This window comes from Pipistrellus kuhlii, unplaced genomic scaffold, assembly GCF_014108245.1.
Source record: "Pipistrellus kuhlii isolate mPipKuh1 unplaced genomic scaffold, mPipKuh1.p scaffold_m20_p_2, whole genome shotgun sequence".
Taxonomy (NCBI): domain Eukaryota; kingdom Metazoa; phylum Chordata; class Mammalia; order Chiroptera; family Vespertilionidae; genus Pipistrellus; species Pipistrellus kuhlii.
Genome location: NW_023425515.1, coordinates 150,390,956 through 150,411,754, shown reverse-complemented (window position 1 = coordinate 150,411,754; position 20,799 = coordinate 150,390,956). Strand labels below are relative to the sequence as shown.

General features: G+C 34.0%; 1 protein-coding gene across 1 annotated transcript in view; it reads right to left on the bottom strand.

Annotated features, from left to right (window-relative positions):
- The window catches only part of DNAI4 (dynein axonemal intermediate chain 4), a 61,304-nt gene that overhangs the window by 18,193 nt on the left and 22,312 nt on the right, over window positions 1-20,799 (bottom strand). The window contains 6 exon segments of the mRNA XM_036447116.2: window positions 913-1,064; window positions 2,231-2,317; window positions 3,974-4,182; window positions 9,204-9,398; window positions 14,999-15,193; window positions 18,983-19,122. Coding sequence (XP_036303009.1) covers window positions 913-1,064; window positions 2,231-2,317; window positions 3,974-4,182; window positions 9,204-9,398; window positions 14,999-15,193; window positions 18,983-19,122 — 978 coding nt within the window.

The window sequence follows — 20,799 nt, the reverse complement described above, 5'->3', positions numbered from 1 at the left end:
TATGTTTCTTTTTCATTAAACTTATTGGGCTGGCATTGGTGAATAAAATTAAATTGGTTTTAAGTGTACAATTCTATAATACATCATCTGTATATTGCATTTTATGTTTACATTCATTCATTCTTAAACTTTTACTATAATCCTGTTACTTATCTAATATCATGGGATGGATGTATTGAGCATGCAAAGATAAACAAGACTTAATTCTTGCCCTCAAAAGGCTTACAGCCTCCTCAGTAGAATGATATATGCATAAACAATTTATATACAGCATGATATATCTGTGATAAATTTGTGTATAGCATGCACAAAAGAAAGAAATGGGAATGTTTCCTTGAGGAGGCCATACCATAGCAATCAAGGGTATAAACTTTCAGTTATAAGATAAGTCATTTCTGGAAATCTAATGTACAGCATGGTGATTATAATTAATGGTACAGTATTGTATACTTGAAGTTTGCTAATAGAGTAGACCTTACATTTTCTCGCTACTTAGTAACTACTGAGAAGATGTGTTAATTAATTTGATTGTGGTCACTTCACAATGTATACAAACATTCAACCCTTGCATTGTACACCTTTAAAAAATCAGATTGTACAATAATGTACAATCTGTACAATATTTTAGTTATATCTCAATAAAATTGAGAAAACATTTTTCTTTAAAAAAGAATAAGCATAAAATTGTCAAGCCAAAGAAAATTTGTCGGTGTGGTGGGCAGAGAAGATAAAGATGTTAGGGGAAAGCATTCCAGTTGGAGAGAAAATAGGAGAAATTATTAAATGTTTGAAAAATAATGGTACCATTCTCAGTAACAATGTAAACATTCACTCAAAACCAAATAACATTAAATTTTTAGTTCTCTCTAAATAAGCATGTATTTTACATTTATCTAATTCTTGGATTCTCACCTGCTATTCAGAACTGGAACATTAACGTTGCTCTGTACATTATAAACCGCAATGGTGCCATTGTGATAGCCAACTGCTAAAAGGTTAGGTGCTCCAATTGAAAAATCCACAGCAGTAACTCCATATGGACTCTGGTAAATGCGTTCTGGCCACTGGAAAAAAATTTACTATATTACATATTAAACTTGGTTTTGTATACCACAGTAGGTAGGGTCTGATGATGACTGAAGTGTAATTTAGTGCCAATGGAGTTAGTCTACATTAAGTTCCTTTTCTCTTCCTATGTTTCAGAATAGATAAGAACAAAAACCTCGTTTCCCTTCCTTTGATGAATTCTCAGAGCGCAATAATTTTAATAAATACAAGATGGGTTTCTACAATAATTATCATATATTGGCAACTTTCAGTAGTATTTGTTTGATCAATACAGGTATACATTCTTAAAGAAACAAATAATGGGCTCCAAACAAATTACTATCTAACATATATATTCCTGTATGTTTTAAAACAAAGATAAAAGAAGCTCCAAAACTCTCTAAGGTACTTTCCTACAATTCTGTCAAGCATTTTATTTGTTTGTTTCAATGTCTAATCTAAATTCTTTCTTGTATATAACACCCTACATGGAAGACAACCTACTGATGATGAATATTATACTAATCCTCCTACCTGTTTAAAATTGCTTTTCTTTTTATCCTATATAAACCCATCTTCCTAACAAAAGTGGGAATATTTATAAAAACTCTATTTTTATATGCTCTCCTGATCCTTTTCTAGGTTTTTTACTTTACATTTCAGTTGTGAATTAAAACTAAATGTAAAGCTATAAAGTAACAAATTGGGGCAATTTAGCACACACACACAAACGATTGATTCTTATTTGTTCTCTTTGAAAAGTTTATGGCAATAAGATGATCATATTAACCTATTTTATATCAGTTGAGGATAACAGAAATCTATCTTATAGGGTGATAAGGAGTTATTCATATATTAAGAAACAACCCAGTATTAAATGAAATATAATTTTTAAAGTTTATTGGGTTTGTGTTTTTTTTGCAAATTCATTCTTTGTAATTAGCAGTGATAAATAATAATGGTTTGATTTTGGATCAACAGATGTAGTAGTACATAGTAAATGCTCAATAAATATTTATTGAATGAATTTGTAAATGAACTTAATTTATCCTATATAAAAAAGAACACATTTTAATTATTATGTACTTGAATAAAAAAAAAGTCTTGCTTGAAAAATTATCTGCTTTATAATCATGTCAACATTTAATTAAATAAAAATGGGTCTTCATTCTGTTTGAGTTACCATGGGATTCTTTATTGACCAGCAGCAAGCCAATCCTTTTTTTTGCTCTTTAAATCCAAAATGCCCATAGCCAACCGCCAAAAGGTCCTGAAAAACAGAAAACTGTATTTAATATAAGAGAGGGTGACATGCAAATATTTGCAAATTATGCATAATATATGAGAGGGTGACACACAAATATTTGCAAACTATGCATATTAATGAACTGTATTTAAAATAGTGATAAAACATTTTAATTAAGATTTTTTTCTAAATACTAGTATACCCTCTATTTTACTTTAAATCTTCATCTTTCTAAGCAAAATTATAATGATAATCAAATTTTCAGATTAAAGAATAAGTACCCCCAAAGAATGAATTGCTAACAAGTTCCTTTACATCTGTATCAGTGGTTGGCAAACTGCAACTCATGAGCCACATGCGGCTCTTTGGCCCCTTGAGTGTGGCTCCTCCACAAAATACCACATCCTGGGTGAGTCTATTTTGAAGTGGCGTAAGAAAAAGTTTAAGTTTAAAAAATTTGGCTCTCAAAAGAAATTTCAATCATTGTACTGTTGATATTTGGCTCTGTTTACTAATGAGTTTGCCAACCACTGATCTATACTTATAAAAGGCTAATATGCTAATTAGATCAGATATCTTCAGGATGTTATTCAGGACCTCCTTCCTGATGAAGCTGGGGTTGGAGGGCCTGCTGGTGGCCAGAGGAGGGAAGCCTGGGCCCCAGGTGCCGGAAGGAAGCTGGTGCCTGCAGCCTGGGGAAGGGAGGCCTACTCTTACACAAATTTTCATGCATCAGGCCTCTAGTATTGAGATTATCTTCCAAAATTGCATTATTACATTATAATATCCCTTGGGTTTTTTAGAATGACCAAATCATTTTGTAAAATAAAGACATTTAAGGTAAAGACAAATATCATATAACGATTGTGTCTCCTCCCTCAAAATTCACATGTAAAACTCATAATCCCCTTTGTGATTATATTTAAGAATAGGGTTTTTAGGAGGTAATGAAGGCAACATGAGGTCATAAGGGTGGAGTCCTAATCTGATAAAGTGGATGGCCTTATATAAAGAGAAAGACACAGCAGAGCCCTCTCTGCTATATGAGGACACAGACATCTGCAAGCCAGGAAGAGAGGGTTCCCCAGGAACAAATCAGCTGGCACCTTGACTCTGGACTTCCTAACATCCAGAACTATGAGAAAACAAATTTCTATTGTTTAAGCCACCCAGCCTACGGATTTTTATGATGGCAGCCTGAGTTAATGAGTAAAGCAGGTCATTTCAAGACATGCTTACATAAGTATAAATAGACAAAAGTGAATGATTGTGCTGGCCAGTGTGGCTCAGTTGATTGCGTACATCCCATGCACCACAGGGTTTCCAGTTGATTCTCGGTCAGGGCACATGCCAAGTTGCAGGCTCGATGCCCAGTGTGGGGCGCAGAAGAGGCAGCCAATTTTTGTTTCACTCTAGCAAAATGAAAAGACAAACCACTGAATTGGAGAACATATTCACCATGGTACATCTGATGAAGGATTAATATCCAAAATTTGTAAAGACCTTGTAAAACTCAACACCAAAAATATAGACAAGCCAATTTAAAAATGGGCGAAGGAGTTGAATGTACACTTTTCCAAAGAGGACATACAGATGATCAATAGACATATGAAAAGATGCTTAACATCAATAATCATCAGAGATATGACTGCAGATTATAACAACAATGAGATAACTTACTGGATTACTTTTATTCCAGGCAAGGCTGCTCACATTAAGGCCTTTGGTTAAGTCACAGGAAAAGGACCAAAGTCGTTCCAAATTGGCTGGTATTGTTGATTGTTCTTCACTGATTTCTATGTCTTCTTCCTCTTCCTTCTTAATCTCTTCCTCTACCTGTTCAAGTTTTTTATCTTCTGAAAGGACTTTAGCCCCTTCAGGTTGTGTTTCTAAAATTAAATCAAATAAAAAAATTATCACCTGGCCAGCATGACTCAGTAGTTGAGCATCTACCTATGAAACAGGAGGTCATGGATTCTATTGTTGGTCAAGGCATATACCTGGGTTTTTGGCTCAGTTCCAGTGTGGGCATGCAGGAGACAACCTCACATCATTTCTCTCTCTCTCTCTCTCTCTCTCTCTCTCTCTCTCTCTCTCTCTCTCTCTCCCCCCCCTCTCTGAAATCAATAAAAAATATATTTTAAAAATAATATTATTCTCTTCTAATCTATAGGACCCTGCCTAAAGCTCCAAACAGCATCTCTACCACCAACACTACAAGCACCATTGGATCTGCTGGATCATCTGGCCCAAGTGACAGGGTACCTTGAACAGTTCTGGCTGGACCTGTTGCAGAATCTCCTATTCTTCTGGCTTCCCCTCAAAACTAGCAGATTTTCAGGTCACTCAACAAGCCAGAAGAGCACATCCAAATGAGGAATACATTGCCTCCAAAATGCAAAGAGTTCCATTAGGCATTGTGCCTCTTTTATGGTTGCAAGAGGGGCTGGATAAAGTATATCAATAAAACAGTCATAAACGTCTGTGTGCAGTTTTTTATGTTGATATTGGTGCTCACTATTTCTTAGTGTTAAATAAGAAAAAAATGTCATTACCACACTCAAAGTCATAAAAATTAAACTTGTAATTTGAGAGTTTCTTATCAAGAAAACTCAGTTCCAGATGGTTCACTAGTAAATTTTATCAAGCAATTAGAGAAGAATAATACACATATTTCTGGAATATAGAGAATGAAAGAAAATTTTCAAAACTCATTTTATGTGTCTATCATAGCACTGATACAAAAACCCATTAAGGGATTTACAGGAGGAAAACATCACAGAAGAAATATGCTGCATAAACTCAGTGCAAAATTCTTAACAGAATATTAAAAAATTGAATATACCAACATATAAAAAGGATAATACAATATAACCAAGTGAGGCTTAACCATAAGTATTCACTTTGTTCCAGCATTTGAAATCAAGCAATGTAATTGGCTACATTGACAAATTAAAGTAGAAAATTTATATGACCATTTTAATGAAAAAAATTTTGAACAAAATGCAACACCCACTTATCTTTAAAAATGTCTAGCAAATTAGAAAGAGAAGGAAATTTTCTCAAATCAATAAAGTGCATCTACAAAAAAAAACTGTATCTAATATCAAATTTAACAATGAAATATTGAATCTTGCCCTCTAAGTCCAGGAAGAAGTTAAAGATATTTGCAGACTTAGTGCAGGCAAAGATTTCTTAGAGAGGACATGAAAAACATTAACTACAAAAGAGAAAGCTGAAAGAGAAGATCTCATCGAGAAAAAGAAATCATCAAAAGACAAATATATTGGCAAGCCAAAGACTTAGAGAAGGTAGTTGCAATGCATGTATCTTTCAAAGAGTTTGTATCCAGCCCTAGCCAGTGTGGCTCAGTTGGTTGTAGTATTGTCCTGTTCACCAATAAGGGGCAGGTTCAATTCTCAATCAGGGCACGTACCCAGATTGTGCGTTTGATGCGTGCAGGAGACAATAGATCAATGTTTCACTCTCACATCAATGTGTGTATGTGTGTGTGTGTCTCTCTCCTCTCCCTTCCTCTCTCTCTTAAAAGGGGGCAGAATACCTTGTACCCAAAACGTAAAAATAAGTTCTGACAATTTGATTTAAAACAAAAAACAAAAAACAAAAAACTCAATATTAAAGTGGCCACAAAATATGCTCAGCCAGGGTGGCTCAGTGGTTAAGGGTTGACCTATGAACCGGGCAGTCACAGTTAGATTCCAGGTCAGAGCATGCCCCAGTGTGGGGTATGCAAGAGGCAGCCAATCAATGATTCTCTCTTGTCATTGATGTTTCATCTTTCTCTCTCTCCCTTCATCTCTGAAATAAATTATATATATATTAAAGTAGGCACAGAATGAAAGTGATAGTAAAAAATATTTTTAAAATATTAATAAAAATATTTTAAGTAGGCAAAGGACTTGATCAAACATAACACAAAATAAGATTTACAAATGACCAAGAAAAGCAGATGGAAAGTACTTAATATGACTAGTTTTTAGGGCATTGAAAAGATTGCCAACATGAGGTATTATCAAGAATATAAAGCAACTGATACTCATATTGTTTGTGGGTTGTAAGATGGTACAAATACTATGGAAAGGTATTTTTCAGTTTTTTTAAAAAATTAAACATACTAGCCAAAACCGATTTGGCTCAATGGATAGAGCGTCGGCTTGGAGACTGAAAGGTCCCAGGTTCGATTCCTGTCAAGGGCATGTACCTTGGTTGCGGGCATATCCCAGTATGGGGTGTGCAAGAGGCAGCTGATCGATGACTCTCTCTCGTCGATGTTTCTAGCTTTCTATCTCTCTCCCTTCCTCTCTGTACAAAATCAATAAAATATATATATTTTTTAAAGTGAAAAAAAATTAAACATACTAGTAATTCTACCCAATGATCCAACAATTTTATCTCTAGGTAATTACCCAAGAGGAATGAAAACATGTCCAGAAAAAGACACAACAATGATCATAGCAGCTTTATCCATATAGTTAAAAACTGGAAACAGTCTAGGTACCTATCAACAGATGAATGAATATACAAATTATGAGTGTTTTCATAAAATGGAACAGTACTTGGGGGGAAAATTAACTACTTATTATATATACACATCAAACTAGATGAATCTCAAAAACATTATGTTGAATTAAAAAAGCCCAACACTTAATAATACTTACTATAGGAACCCACTTAGCTGATACACTAAAACAGCTAATCAATAGAGAAATCAGGTGAAAGCTTTCTATGGAGGAGACGAAGTAAACTGTAACTGGAAAACTGCACAAGAAAACTTTTTTTCTTCTTTATTACTTTATTAATTAAGGTATTACATATGTGTCTGTATTCCCCTATTAGCCCCCAACCCCTCACTCATGCCCTCACTCCCCTGTTGTCTGTGTCCATCGGTTAGGCTTATATGCATACATACAAGTCCATTGGTTGATCTCTCTCCCTTACCCCACCTTCCCTGCCTTCCCTGTGAGGTTGAAGGTCTAATGGATGCTTCTCTGTCTCCAGATCTGTTTTTCTTCATCAGTTTATGTTGTTCATTATATTCCACAAATGAGTGAGATCATGTTATATTTATCTTTGACTGGTTTATTTTGCTTAGCATAATGTTCTCCAGGTCCATTCACGCTATTGCAAATGGTAAGAATTTTTTTTTTCCCTGCAGCATAGTAATCCATTGTGTAGATGTACCATGGTTTTTTATTTTATTTTTAAAAATATATTTTTCATTGATTTTTTACAGAGAGGAAGGGACAGAGATAGAGAGCTAGAAACATCGATGAGAGAAAAATATCAACCAGCTGACTCCTGCACATCCCCTACTGGGGATGTGCCCGCAACCAATGTACATGCCCTTGACCAGAATTGAACCTGGGACCTTTCAGTCCGCAGACAGATGCTCTATCCACTGAGCCAAACCGGTTTCGGTGTACCACAGTTTTTTAATTCACTTATTTGCTAATGAGCACTTAGACTGTTTCCAAATCTTAGCTATTGTAAATTATGCTGCTATGAACATAGGGGTGCATGTATCCTTTCTGATTGGTATTTCTATTCCTATAAGTGGGGTCACTGGGTCAAATGGAACTTTTGGGATTGATGGATATATTCTCTATTTCTATTAGGGTATTAGTTGCACAGGCTTATATATTTTCAAAATGTATCAAACTACATAGTTAAAATATCTGTATTTCTTTGTGTATAAATCTTACCTCATTAACAATTTTTCTATTGTATTTTCACTTCTTAGATATATTTAAAGAAGTGATCTATCAACATTTAATTGTTTTTAAAATGTCAAAATGCACAGTATAAAGTAAATTTCAACCTTATAACTCTTTAAATATAGGATTAAAAGTTTATGTGTCTGATGAAAACATCAAATATCAGCCTGATATGAGAAAAAGGACATAGTTTTTTTAATATTCTTGGATCTATGTAAATAAAAGGTTTATAGCCATTTGTCACACATGCTATTTTGTAACCTGACTTTTTGATGTAGGCATATAGAAGTTTGATTTTGACTTGAAAGATCAAGAAAGATTTCATGAAGCAGCTTGCTCTAATGCATTCGTGAAAGGTGGGAATATAATACAATAGGCAAAGATGATGGGTACAAGGGTGGACTGGCAAACATAGTACAACTAAAGGTAAGGCAGAAATGTTCAGGTTTTGTTTGGGGGTTGTCAGGTAAGTATAACATGGATAACTTTTAGGGTCTCTAAAGTCATTCCATGGGATGAAATAGTCTGTGGCCATAGTGCAAGTATATTTGTATGATACATTTGAAGTTTGTAATGGGAAGGTTCTGAAGTTTTTTAGCAGCTAAATGCCATGTTCAAACCTGTGTTTATGATACATCAGCATGTTAGGATGGTAGAGAGAAAAGAATTGGAATGGAATCAAATCTTGATTGAATGCCTAGCTTTGTCATAGACTTTGTAACCTTATAAAGTTTCTATAGCCTTTATTTTGTTCATTCAAGTATTGAAAGGTTGAATTAGATAACCTCTAAAATATTCCAAATATTTGAGGACTTGTGAGATGGAATTTGTAGCAATGAGAAGAGGAAGAATGACCCCACAAGAAAATTAGTAAGAGGCAATAAAGGCCAGAACCTGGGAGGTATCAAAGACAATGAAAGGGAAGTCTGAATAGGAAACAATATTTAATGCAGAGCCAAAGAAGCCACAGATGCTTATGAGTTTTAAATCTAAGGATCTACGACTTGCTATGGGCCCTCTAGTCTGAATTCTGAGACTTGCATTTTTAGTGCTAAAAGCTATATAAAATATATCTTCTGGTAAGTGATATCCCAATTGATGTTACATTTAGAAGTAATAACATCATTTAATTTTTAAAATTAATTGACTTTGTTTAAATTTTGTTTTTAAAATACCTTTTAGAATAGGAAGCTGACGATAAGCTGCAAGTTTGGGTTGAAATACGTTTTCCATTAGAACTCGTTCCATAAAAAATAAGTCCTGTTGAAACTTCTCAGATCTGAATATTGCTTGTGAGTAGTCTTCTTCTTCATCATGCTTTTTAGCCAGAATTGCATTTTCTATTTCCATTATAGAACTAGCTTCACTATCTGTAAAATGCAAACATAATGTAATGATAAAATAGTCCAAATAACATTAGATGATTCATGTATTCTAAATATTAAAAAGTGACATTTTGTCATTTCTATTTGTTTTCTTCCAGGATTCAACAACTTCAGGAGACATTTGTTGAATAACTTTATGTACCAAGCACATGCAAGATATACATATATTATCTCATTTTGGAATTCTCAATTTAAAAATGTACTATCTTCCCATAGATAAGCAATGATAACCTCATGAGGTAATATTCATTCATGTCTATAATTTTTATTCCAATAAAAACAAGATAAGTCTTCAGATAGAGATCCGATCTGATTGTTGCTTTATAAGAATATTATACTATAACTGTGTTAATTTTTTATTGATGCTAGAGTAATTTATAAAAAACTTAGTGGATTAAAAACATACATTTTTAGAGTGCTATAGTTTAGCAGTTTGAATGCAGGTCTCACTGGGATAAAATCAAGATGTCAGTAGGATATTGTCTCTTTACAGAGGGTCTAGAGAATTGGTTTCCTTATCTTTTCCAGCTTTGGACCCATCCACACCCTTCCCCCATTTTCAAAGTCACCAATATTACATCTCTCTGATCTTCTGTCATTGCATCTCTCTCTGAGCACAGCTGGGAAAGGCCCTCCACTTTACATACATGAGATTAGATGGAACTCACTTAATGCAAAAACATCTCCTTTGAAGACCTTTATTTCATCATATCTGGAAAGTCTTTCCTGCCATGTAAGGTAAGATATTTAATGATTCCAGGTATTGGTATATATACATTTGGGAAGAAGTATTATTTTGCCTACCACACCCTTAGCAGACTCTTACTTTAAAAAACAAATAAAGGGATTAAAACTTCCGAAGCATTTTGAAAGATGGCTGACAACTGCAAGATAGTGTGTGAGTGAGAGAACAAAGGGAGAGTGTGTGGTTGCACAGGGAGTGTTTGTTGGAGAGAGACAACTATATAACCAGATACCTGGAGAAAAGAGATCATAGGAAGACAAAGAAACAGCCTGTATATGAAAGAAAAGTGGGCATCACTAGAAAAGGAAGTAAACGAAATGGAGGCAAGCAATCTGTCAGATAAATAATTCAAAGAAATGGTCATAAGGTGGATGAAGAGAATAGAAGACAAATGCAACAATATGAGTAAGAACCAAGGGGAAATAAAGAAGAACCAAGAAGAAATGAAAAATGACATCACTGCTATAAAGAATTCAATAGAAAGCATCAACAGTAGACTAGAAGCAGAGGACTGCATCAGTGAGCTAGAAGACAAGGCAAGAAAAAATACTCAAGTAGAGCAGCTTCTAGGAAAAAAAAATTAAAAGGCAGGAGGAAAGCCTAAGAGAACTTTAGGACAACATGAAACAAAACAACATCCACATAATAGAGGTGCCAAAAAAAGAGGAAACTGAGCAAGGAATAGAAAACCTGTCTGAAGAAATAATGATAGAGAACTTCCCTGATATAGGGAAGAAAAAAGCCACACAAATCCAAGATGCTCGCAGAGTCCCAAACAAAATGAACCCCAAAAGACAGATGCCAAGGCACATTATAATTAAATTGGCAAACACCAATGACAAAGTATAAATCTTAAAAGCAGCCAGAGAGAGACAGAAAGTTACCTACAAAGGATTCCCCATCAGACTAGTGGCTGATTTATCAACAGAAACACATCAGGCCAGAAGGGAATGGAATGAAATATACAAAGTCATGCAAAGGAAAGGTCTGAATTCAAGAATACTGTGCCCAGCAAGGCTATCAATCAAAATTGAAGGTGAAATCAGGAGCTTCACAGACAAAAAAGGACTAAGGGAGTTCATTACCACCAAACCAGCAATGCAAGAAATGCTAAAGGGTCTGCTGTAAAAATAAGAAGGAAGCAAAGAAGGAACACAGGAATAAAGAATAAAAATGGCAATAAACAAGTACTTATCAATAATAACTTTAAATGTAAATGGATTAAATGCCCCAATCAAAAGACATAGGGTAACTGAGTGGATAAGAAAGATTATTACAAAGGATTGTTAAAAAATACGATGAACATCTCTATTCCAACAAACTGAACAACCTGGAGGAAATGGATATATTCCTAGAAAAATACAACCTTCCAAAACTCAATCTGGAAGAATCTAAACATCTCAATAGGTCAATAACTATGGAAGAAATTGAAGCAGTCATCAAAAAGCATCAATCAAACAAAAGCCTGGGGCCAGATGGCTTCACAGAGGAGTTTTACCAAACATTCCAGGAAGAACTAAAACCTATCCTCCTCAGACTATTCTAAAAGATTTCAAGAGAAAGGAACACTTCCAAGCTCCTTCTATGAAGCCAGCATCACTCTAATACCAAAACCAGATAAAGACAACACATGAAAGAGAATTACAAGCCAATATCCCTCAGGAACATAGATGCCAAATTCCTTAACAAAATTCTAGCAAATCGGCTCCAGAAGTACATCAGAAAGATCATACATATGACCAAGTAGGATTTATCCCGGGAATCTAGGGATGGTACAATATCTGCAAATCAATAAACGTGATACATCACAAACAAATTGAGACATAAAAATCACAGTCATATCAATTGATGCAGAAAAAGTATTTGATAAAATCCAACACCCTTTCTTGATAAATACTCTCAACAAGGTGGGAATAAAAAAATCATACCTCAACATAATAAAAGCCATATATGATAAACCCACAGCAAACATCATATACAATGGGAAAAAACCTAAACTATTTCCACTAAGAATAGGAACACAACAGGGATGCCCATTCTCACCATTCCTGTTCACATAGTACTGGAAGTATTATCCATTGCAATTAGATAATAAGAAGAAACAAAAGGCATCCAAATTGGAAAAGAAGAAGTAAAGTTGTCCTATATGCAGATGACATGATATTGTACATTAAAAAAAAAAAAAACCTAAAGACTTCATCAAAAAACTAACAGACTTGATAAATGAATTTGGCAATGTAGCAGGATAAAAAATTAATGCCAAGAAATCTATGGCCTTTCTATACACCAATAGTCAACTTACAGAAAGAGAGACTAAAAAAGCAATCCCATTTATCATCACACCAAAAAAATTAAGATACCTAGGAATAAACTTAACTAACGAGGTAAAAGAGCTATATGCAGAAAACTACATGACACTGAAAAAAAGAGATAGAGGAAGACATAAACAGATGGAAGAACATACCATGTTCGTGGATTGGTAGAATCAATATCATTAAAATGTCCATACTACCCTAAGCAATCTATAGATTCAATATACTCCCCATTAAAATACCAACATCATTTTTCACAGACCTGAAAAGAACTTTCAAAAAACTCATCTGGAATTTTTTAAAAGTCCCAGCAATAGCCACAGCAATCCTGAGAAAAAAAGAACAAAATAGGAGGGTTCTCAATACCAGATTTCAAGCTGTAATACAGAGCCACTGCTCACAAGAACAGATATATAGATTAATGGAATAGAATAGAGAACCCAGATTTCGACCCAAACCACTCTGCTCAATTAATATTTTACAAAAAAAGCAGGAACATACAATGGAGTCAAGACAGTCTCTTGAATAAATGGTGTTGGGAAAATTGGACAGATACATACAAAAAAATGAAACTAGGTCACCAAATTACACCATACAAAAAAATAAGCTCAAAATGGATAAAGGACTTAAGTAAATATCAGGAAACCATAGAAATACTAGAGGAATCCACAGTCAGAGAAATATCAGACATATGCCGAAGCAATTTCTTCACTGATACTGCTCCTAGGACAATGGAAACTAAAGAGAAAACAAACAAATGGGACTACATCAAAATAAAAAGCTTTTTTACAGCAAAAGAAACCATCAACAAAACAATAAGAAAGCCCACTGTATTGGAAAACATATTTGCAAATGTTATCACTGATAAAGGTCTAATCTCCAACATTAACAGGGAACTCATACAACTTAATAAAAGAAAGATAAATGACCCAATTTAAAAATGGGCAATGGACCTAAATAGAAACTTTTCAAAAGAAGACAGAAGAAAGGCCAAGAGATACGTGAAAACATGCTCAAAATCACTAATTATCTGAGATATGCAAATCAAAATGACAATGCAGTACCATCTCACACCTGTCAAAATGGCTATTATCAACAAATGACAAGTGCTGAAGAGGATGCAGAGAAAAAGGAACCCTTATGCACTGCTGGTGTGAATGCAGACTGGTGCAGCCACTGTGGAGAACAGCATGGTCTTTTCTCAAAAAACTGAAAATGGGACTCCCATTTGACCCAGTGATCCCACTCCTAGGAATATATCCCAAGAAACTGAAACACCAATCAGAAAGGACATATGCAACCCTATGTTCATAGCAGTTCAATTCACCATAGCTAAGATTTGGAAATAGTCTTAAATGCCCATCAGCAGATGAGTGGATTAGAAAACTATGGTACATTACACAATGGAATACTATGCTGCTATTAAAAAAAAAAAGGAATTCTTACTATTTGCAGCAGCATGGATGGATCTGGAGGGAGAGCATTCTGTTAAGTGAAATAAGCCAGGCAATGAAAGAAAAATACCACATGATCTCACTCATTTATGGATAATAAAGAACATTTTAACCTGATGAACAAATTATAGATACAGAGGCAGTAAAGCATCAAACAGACTGTCAAATTATAGCAGGAAGGCTGGGGAGTGTTGAGGCAGGGGGTAGGGGGGAGAGATCAACTGAAGGACTTGTATGCATGCATATAAGCACAATCAATGGACACAAGACACTGGGGGTTGGGAGGATGAGGGCATGCTTCAGGGGGTAGAGGAGGCTGGGGAAAAGTCAATGGGGGGGGGAGGAGTAATATGTACTACTATATGGAATACTTAAACAATAAAAAATAAAAAAATAATAAAACTTCAAAAAATAATAAAAATAAATAATAAATAAAGGAAAACCTGCTTTCATAAAGATGGCTTAGATGTTTTTGCCTGTTCTTCCTGATAACTACAATTAAAAATCCTAGGTGGGGGGGGGATATATATATATAATTATGAAAAGGCTTTAAAAGACTTTGGAAGAGGAAGGTAGAACAATTAGATAAGAGTACTCAGAACCCAAGGAATGACACCGTTGTGAATTCCCTGGGTTTTCTTATTGCCACATATATTCTGAACATAAAGCTGAAGAGGTTGGCAAATTTAATGAAATTGAATTTGTAATTGTAAATCTCACCCCCCCACCCCCCACCCCTGCCAAAAAACAAAAACAAAAAAAAACTCCAGGCCCAGACGGTTTTACTGGAGAATTCCACCAGACATTTAAAGAATTAACACTAATTCTCCACAACCTCTTCCAGAAAATAGGAGGGAAAAGAAACATTTCTAATGCAATTTATGACATTAGTATTCAAAAAAACAAAGTACAAAAGAAGATATAAACCAATGTCCCTCATGAGCATAGACATAAAAATACTATTCATGTTCCGCCAGAAAGAAAATTATAACTGCTTAAAAAAAAAAAAAAAAAAAAAAGAATGTATTGAAAATGTCATGTGACAAACCTAATTCAAAAAAATTGAAATCTTACTTTTTTCTATAGTACTTCCTGGCCCTCTTCGGTCCTGATCTTTAGAAGGTAGACTGGCTCTACTGCTTGCATCAATTACAGATCGTTTTATACTTGCTCTGCTGCTTGAGTCAATTATAGATTGTTTTACTGGTAAAGATGCAAGCTCCAGAGCATTATAAGAATCATACAAATCCCAAGCAGTAGACATTATGCCTAAATAAAGAGACAGAAAGGTAAAAATTACTATAAACCAAATTCTAATATTTTAGTTTACACATACTCATCAAAGCAAAATCTAAGATATCTACTGTCTGGGGGATGGGGGGAGGAGGGACATTTAACCACAATGGCAGGAAGTGAATAAAAATAAAAGAGAAATAAATCATGAAGACACCTTCAGAGATCCTTAGGCATCACACTCGTAGTATCTAGACTTTAGTGGCAGCTCCTAATTAGCCTCACCATCCTTTCTGATTCCCTTACTCCACCCCCCCTCTTCATCCCCCGCTGGCACAGCATAAGCTCATCAGTTTGTCAGCTGACATGAGCCCAGAAAATCTATAATAATAAAAGTGTAATATGCTAATTAGACCGTACAGCCAAATGACCTTCTGGACATCCTTCCAGATGACCTTCCAGATGAAGCCAGAGCTGCGAGTGCCGGCCAAGGCACGCAGGGCGGCAATGGCCAAGCCCCTTGTACCGATTTCGTGCATCAGGCCTCTAGTAATGTTATATAACAAGGTTTACTATTCCTTTACTAAGGTTACAGATAAGAACATGTTATATTCTCCAGAACTTTGTATTTATAATCATCTAATTACATTTTATCAAGGAAAATTTTCTATATACTTATTGAGAAAATGACAGACCCTGTTTTCATAAAGCTGATAGAGTAGTAGGGTTTTGAACTTCTCTTTCAATTTTTTGCTTATCTATATTTATTCAAATGAGCAAATATAACAGTCTACCAAAAACAAACAAACAAACAAACAAAAAGCCTCCCAACCCTTAGATGCTGATCTAAAAATGAAAGGCTTATATAGCAATTATTTTATCAGTGACCACATAATAATATATTCCTACATGCTAAACTTTCATTTAAAGTAAAGAATTTTCCCCCTGAAAATAAAAACAGGATCTGGATCTAATAAATGCAACTACTTCATTGTCAGAAGCTTTTATTCATGAAAAATGAAGGCTCTCTGGGGTTTAACAAGGTTTTAAATTAGTAGGAATGTTAACTCACATTTCATAGTACCATTTCTATCTTACTGAATTCATTTTAATAGTATCTAGCAAAGTCATTCACAGAATAAATAGTATATTTTGCTGAATTGAAAGGGATATAATTTCTATGTTCATAAAGTAAAAGATCATAGAAAGAAGTCATCTTTAAATATTAAATTACCTAATCTCCCCCCCTTTACCTGATAGTTTATTAAGTTGAATTATATTGTTACATGGCCACTAAAAAAATAATTCCTACATAAATGAGTATGCATGTTATAAGTGAGCAATGTAAAACGTAGAGTGATTTACAATTGTTTCTTCTTTGAAGATAACATTGGTAATTTTACTTTGGGTACCATGATTATATTTGTTCATTTGAATAAAGTAATTTTAAAAATAGAAAATCTCAAACCACATCCATAATATCATGGACAAGATGGAATAATAAATTGTTATAACCTTCTAATTTTATATTGTTACATACTATTAAAGAAACCAATGTTAACTAGTATCAGAAAAAGTATTTTTGAGTCTCAGATATGCCTAAATAGTTTTCTTATATTTAAAAGTTTCTTTCTACTAGTTTATTTCAGACTACAAAAGAGTAGCAATTGGCTATATAACATTTACTGAATAATTACTTTTTAGCTGAGTAAGAAGACATGGTCATTTGGAAAAAAAAAAAAAAAAAAAAAAGGTAAATATGACTTGCATGTCCATCACCCAGAAATAACTGCTAACATTCCAGTGTATGTCCTTCCAGATTCACATATAAATGTATGTGTATGTAAACCAATATGTATATATTTTAATAAAATGAGCTCATATCACACATACTTTGATTTAAAAAAACTTTTTTATTGTAGTATCATATGTAGAAAACAAAGTAGCTTTATGAAATTTACAAAGTTATAAGATTTAACTGTATTTTCAAAAGTTAGCCAGAAACACAAATACACTTATTCTGTTATTCACTTATTTGTGATGCCATTTTTACTATAAACTAGAGGCCCAGTGCACGATTGGAATCCTGGGAGGAGGTGCCCCGACTCCCGCTGTGCAAGGAGGCACCCCAAGGGGGGGGGGGGGGGGGGTGGCGCAGGACCTGTGCTTGACTCGCAGGAGTCAGACCGGACCAGCGCTGCAGGGGGCTGGGATCTGCGTCTGACTTGCAGCATCCCCCCCCCGCTCTCCTGCCCACTACATGTGTCCATTCTGGGGCCACCAAAGCCACCGCACTGGCTCGGGCAGGCCTCCCTGTCTCTGTCTCCATCTCTGCTCTGGGCCTCACCTGAGTGCACAGCCTCCTCCTGTCTGGTCTTGACCCATTATGGCATCCTGGCCTAATTTGCATATTACCTCTTTAAATATATAGATTACTACTTATATACTGTTAAGTGGGAAAATTTTTCCTCACTTTTTGTGAATCTTTACAGAAGAAACGTCACTAACTTAACACTCTGGCCTTTGCCCTTCACTTATGCATTACCAGGGAAAGAGAAATGACTAATCCTGTAGGAGAGTTTAGAAGGAATTTCAGTTAAGTCACTTCTGGATCCTTTTGTTAGGCCTGCTCATTTGCAGAAAGCATTCATTCTTGTCTGTTCTCACCTCTACAGAAGAGGTCTGATGTTGGCTAGTTGTGCCAATCACTATTGGTAAATTCTATTCTGGAGGTAAGATATAACAAGCCCATCTAACTGCAAATTGAAGGCTACATTTTTCCATTAACTTTATCAGTAATAAACATAATATTTTGATTTCCATCTGTCTGACTCCTAAATCTCTTTCAATTTCATTGAAAATAGGTGAAGGAAGAGATCTATAAAACCTTAATATTTGCTTGATTTGTATCCAAATTCTTTAGTATAAACTGTCTTTTACTATTTTAATAAAAATTTTCTTGTAAAATATATACCATTCACCAAAGAGTGTATAATAATACATGTGTAGTGTCAAGAAAAAGTTAACACCAGCTACTTATCAACCATAATAAGAAATTGAACATCTCCAGATGCTTAGAAATTCCTTGGACATTCTCCTATCACAGCTTTCTTCCTTTTAGCTACCTAGATTGTAGTTTTGCTGAATTACAAAGGCCATTATGATTATAACCTTTCTTCTAATTACCCCTTTGCCAACACTTCACAGATTTTGTACTATGCAGTGTTCTCAGGGTTGTTAATTTATAAACATTGAAAGATAGTAGTTACAAGAACAGGCTAGAACTAGACTACTGAGGGATATTAGTTGTCTGCAGTACTAGCTGAGTGACCTTGGTCAAGTTAGTTAATGTCCCTTTGCTTGTTTCTTCCTCTATAAAATGGGGAATAATAATAATACCTACTTCATAGGGTCATTGTGAGAATTAAACCAGTTAAAGGTCTAAAATAGTGTAAAAGGCCTAGAATAGTATCTGCTTCGCATTAAATGTTATTAGTTGTACATGATATTCTTTGTAACATAAACAATTATTCTATAACATTTCATAAACACTTGAAGAGTACAAAGTTCTATGACATAGTTTGTGTAAAGATAAAAAATGATAATTGTGTTATTTAAATCTTCTATATCTATGTTTATTACTAGTTAACTCAATTGTCATATTCTGAAAGCTGTGTATCACAGTACTCAGATACTATTGTGATTTGACCAAATTATTTCTAGTTTTTACTTTATATACTTTAATATTTACTTATTAATTGATAGACTCATATAATGCATATTAAAACATGATAGTTTATCAAAGCAGAATAAAACATAAATTACCTTTGTTTTCCTTTATAATTCTGTCACATTGAACATCTTTATTCTTCGGTGCTCCATTAATAGTCTGCATCATTCTTTCAACATATAAGTCATTGCCTAATCTATTTTTACAAAGGTTCTCATAATTCTTGTTTCTCTTCCTATAAAAAATGTAGTATATTAAACTAAATACAAAAATTAATATTACTACACATATCATCTCTTTATATTATGCATTTTCTTAAAATGACTTTCTTAATGTGGACTGCACCAGAAAGGGAGAGATCAAAACTCTCCTTAGGTAGAGATTGCCTTTTATTAAACTACCAACAAATAAGTTTTTTATTTTATACCTCCCAACGTCACTACTACTTTCATTGCCCACCCAAAATATGTTAAGACTATCTCCACAAAGATTTGATAAACTTTGATATAAACACTTAAAGCTATAAATTTTCCTCAATGTACACTTACTTTTATAACATCCTGTATTACTTTCATAATTATTTAGTTCTGAGTATTCTCTAAATTTCCAGTATGACTTTTCCTTTGATTCATGAAGAATTTAGGAAATGTGCTTGCTAACTTCCAAATGTATATGTAAATATGTGTCCATGTTTTAGTTGAGATTTATGTTATTAATTTTTTTTTTGTTATTGTTAATCCTCACCCAAGGATACCTTTCCATTAATTTTTAGAGACAGTGGAAGAGAGGGGAAGAGACCAAGAGAGAGAAATGCCAATGTGAGAGAGATATATCAATTGATTGCCTCTCACAAGTGTCTGACCAGGGCTGTGGATGGAACCTGCAACCCACGTATGTTCCCTTGGCTGGAATCAAGCCTGGGACCTTTCAGTCCTTGGGCCAACACTCTATCCACTGAGCCAAGCCAGCTAGGGCTGTTACTAATTTTTATCTTCATTCCACTGTGTTTAGAGAATTTATTTTTTTAAATTTCACTTCTTTGAAACCTTTGAAACTGTCTCATGGCCTTGTGCAAGGATGGTTTTTATGAATGTTCCATGTGTGCCTGTAAAGAATGTAGAGTTCTATGTATAACCATTAGATTATATTTTTGGTTCAAGTTTTCTATATCTGTACTAATTTTTATCAGTTGACCTATCAATAATTAATAGAGGTATGTTTAAATATTTAATTTAAAGGATACTTATCAAGTTTCCAATTTTGCTTCATATATTTTGGAGATTATCTTATTATAAAAATTCAAGTTTAGAATTATTATACCTTCCTGTCATTATGAAGTAACCTTCTTTATCCCAAATAATGCTGTCAGTTTAATTGTTTCTCTATAGATGATATGTTATTTCTTTTAAAAATCTTTCACTATTTGTTGTTTTGTTATATGCTCAATACAGCACCAGTACAATGCACTAAGTTCTTTTCTATTTTTCTTTAGATTTTTAAAAAATTCATTTCTTTTTCAGTAGAATGGTGTCTTTAAATAGTTTGGGAAAGTCCTTACCCATTCTCTTTACATAGTAATTCACCTCTATTCTTTTTATTCTGTCCTTTTGTAAATGACTAACTGTATATTAGGTCTTTATTCTATTGTCAATATCTTTTTAAATTTGTCATACTTAATATCCCATTCTTATTTTGTATATTATACTTTATTTTGTATATTATACATACTTTATTTTGTATATTATACATACTTTAATTCATATAACTTATCCAGATCTTTGTTTGTATGTCATTCAGATGCATTTATTAAATCTATATTCTATTATGGCTTATTTAAATTTAATGTACTTTTTAATTACAAGAATTAAGTCAGTGTTTACTTTTTAATTACAACAAGCAAACCCTTCTCTTC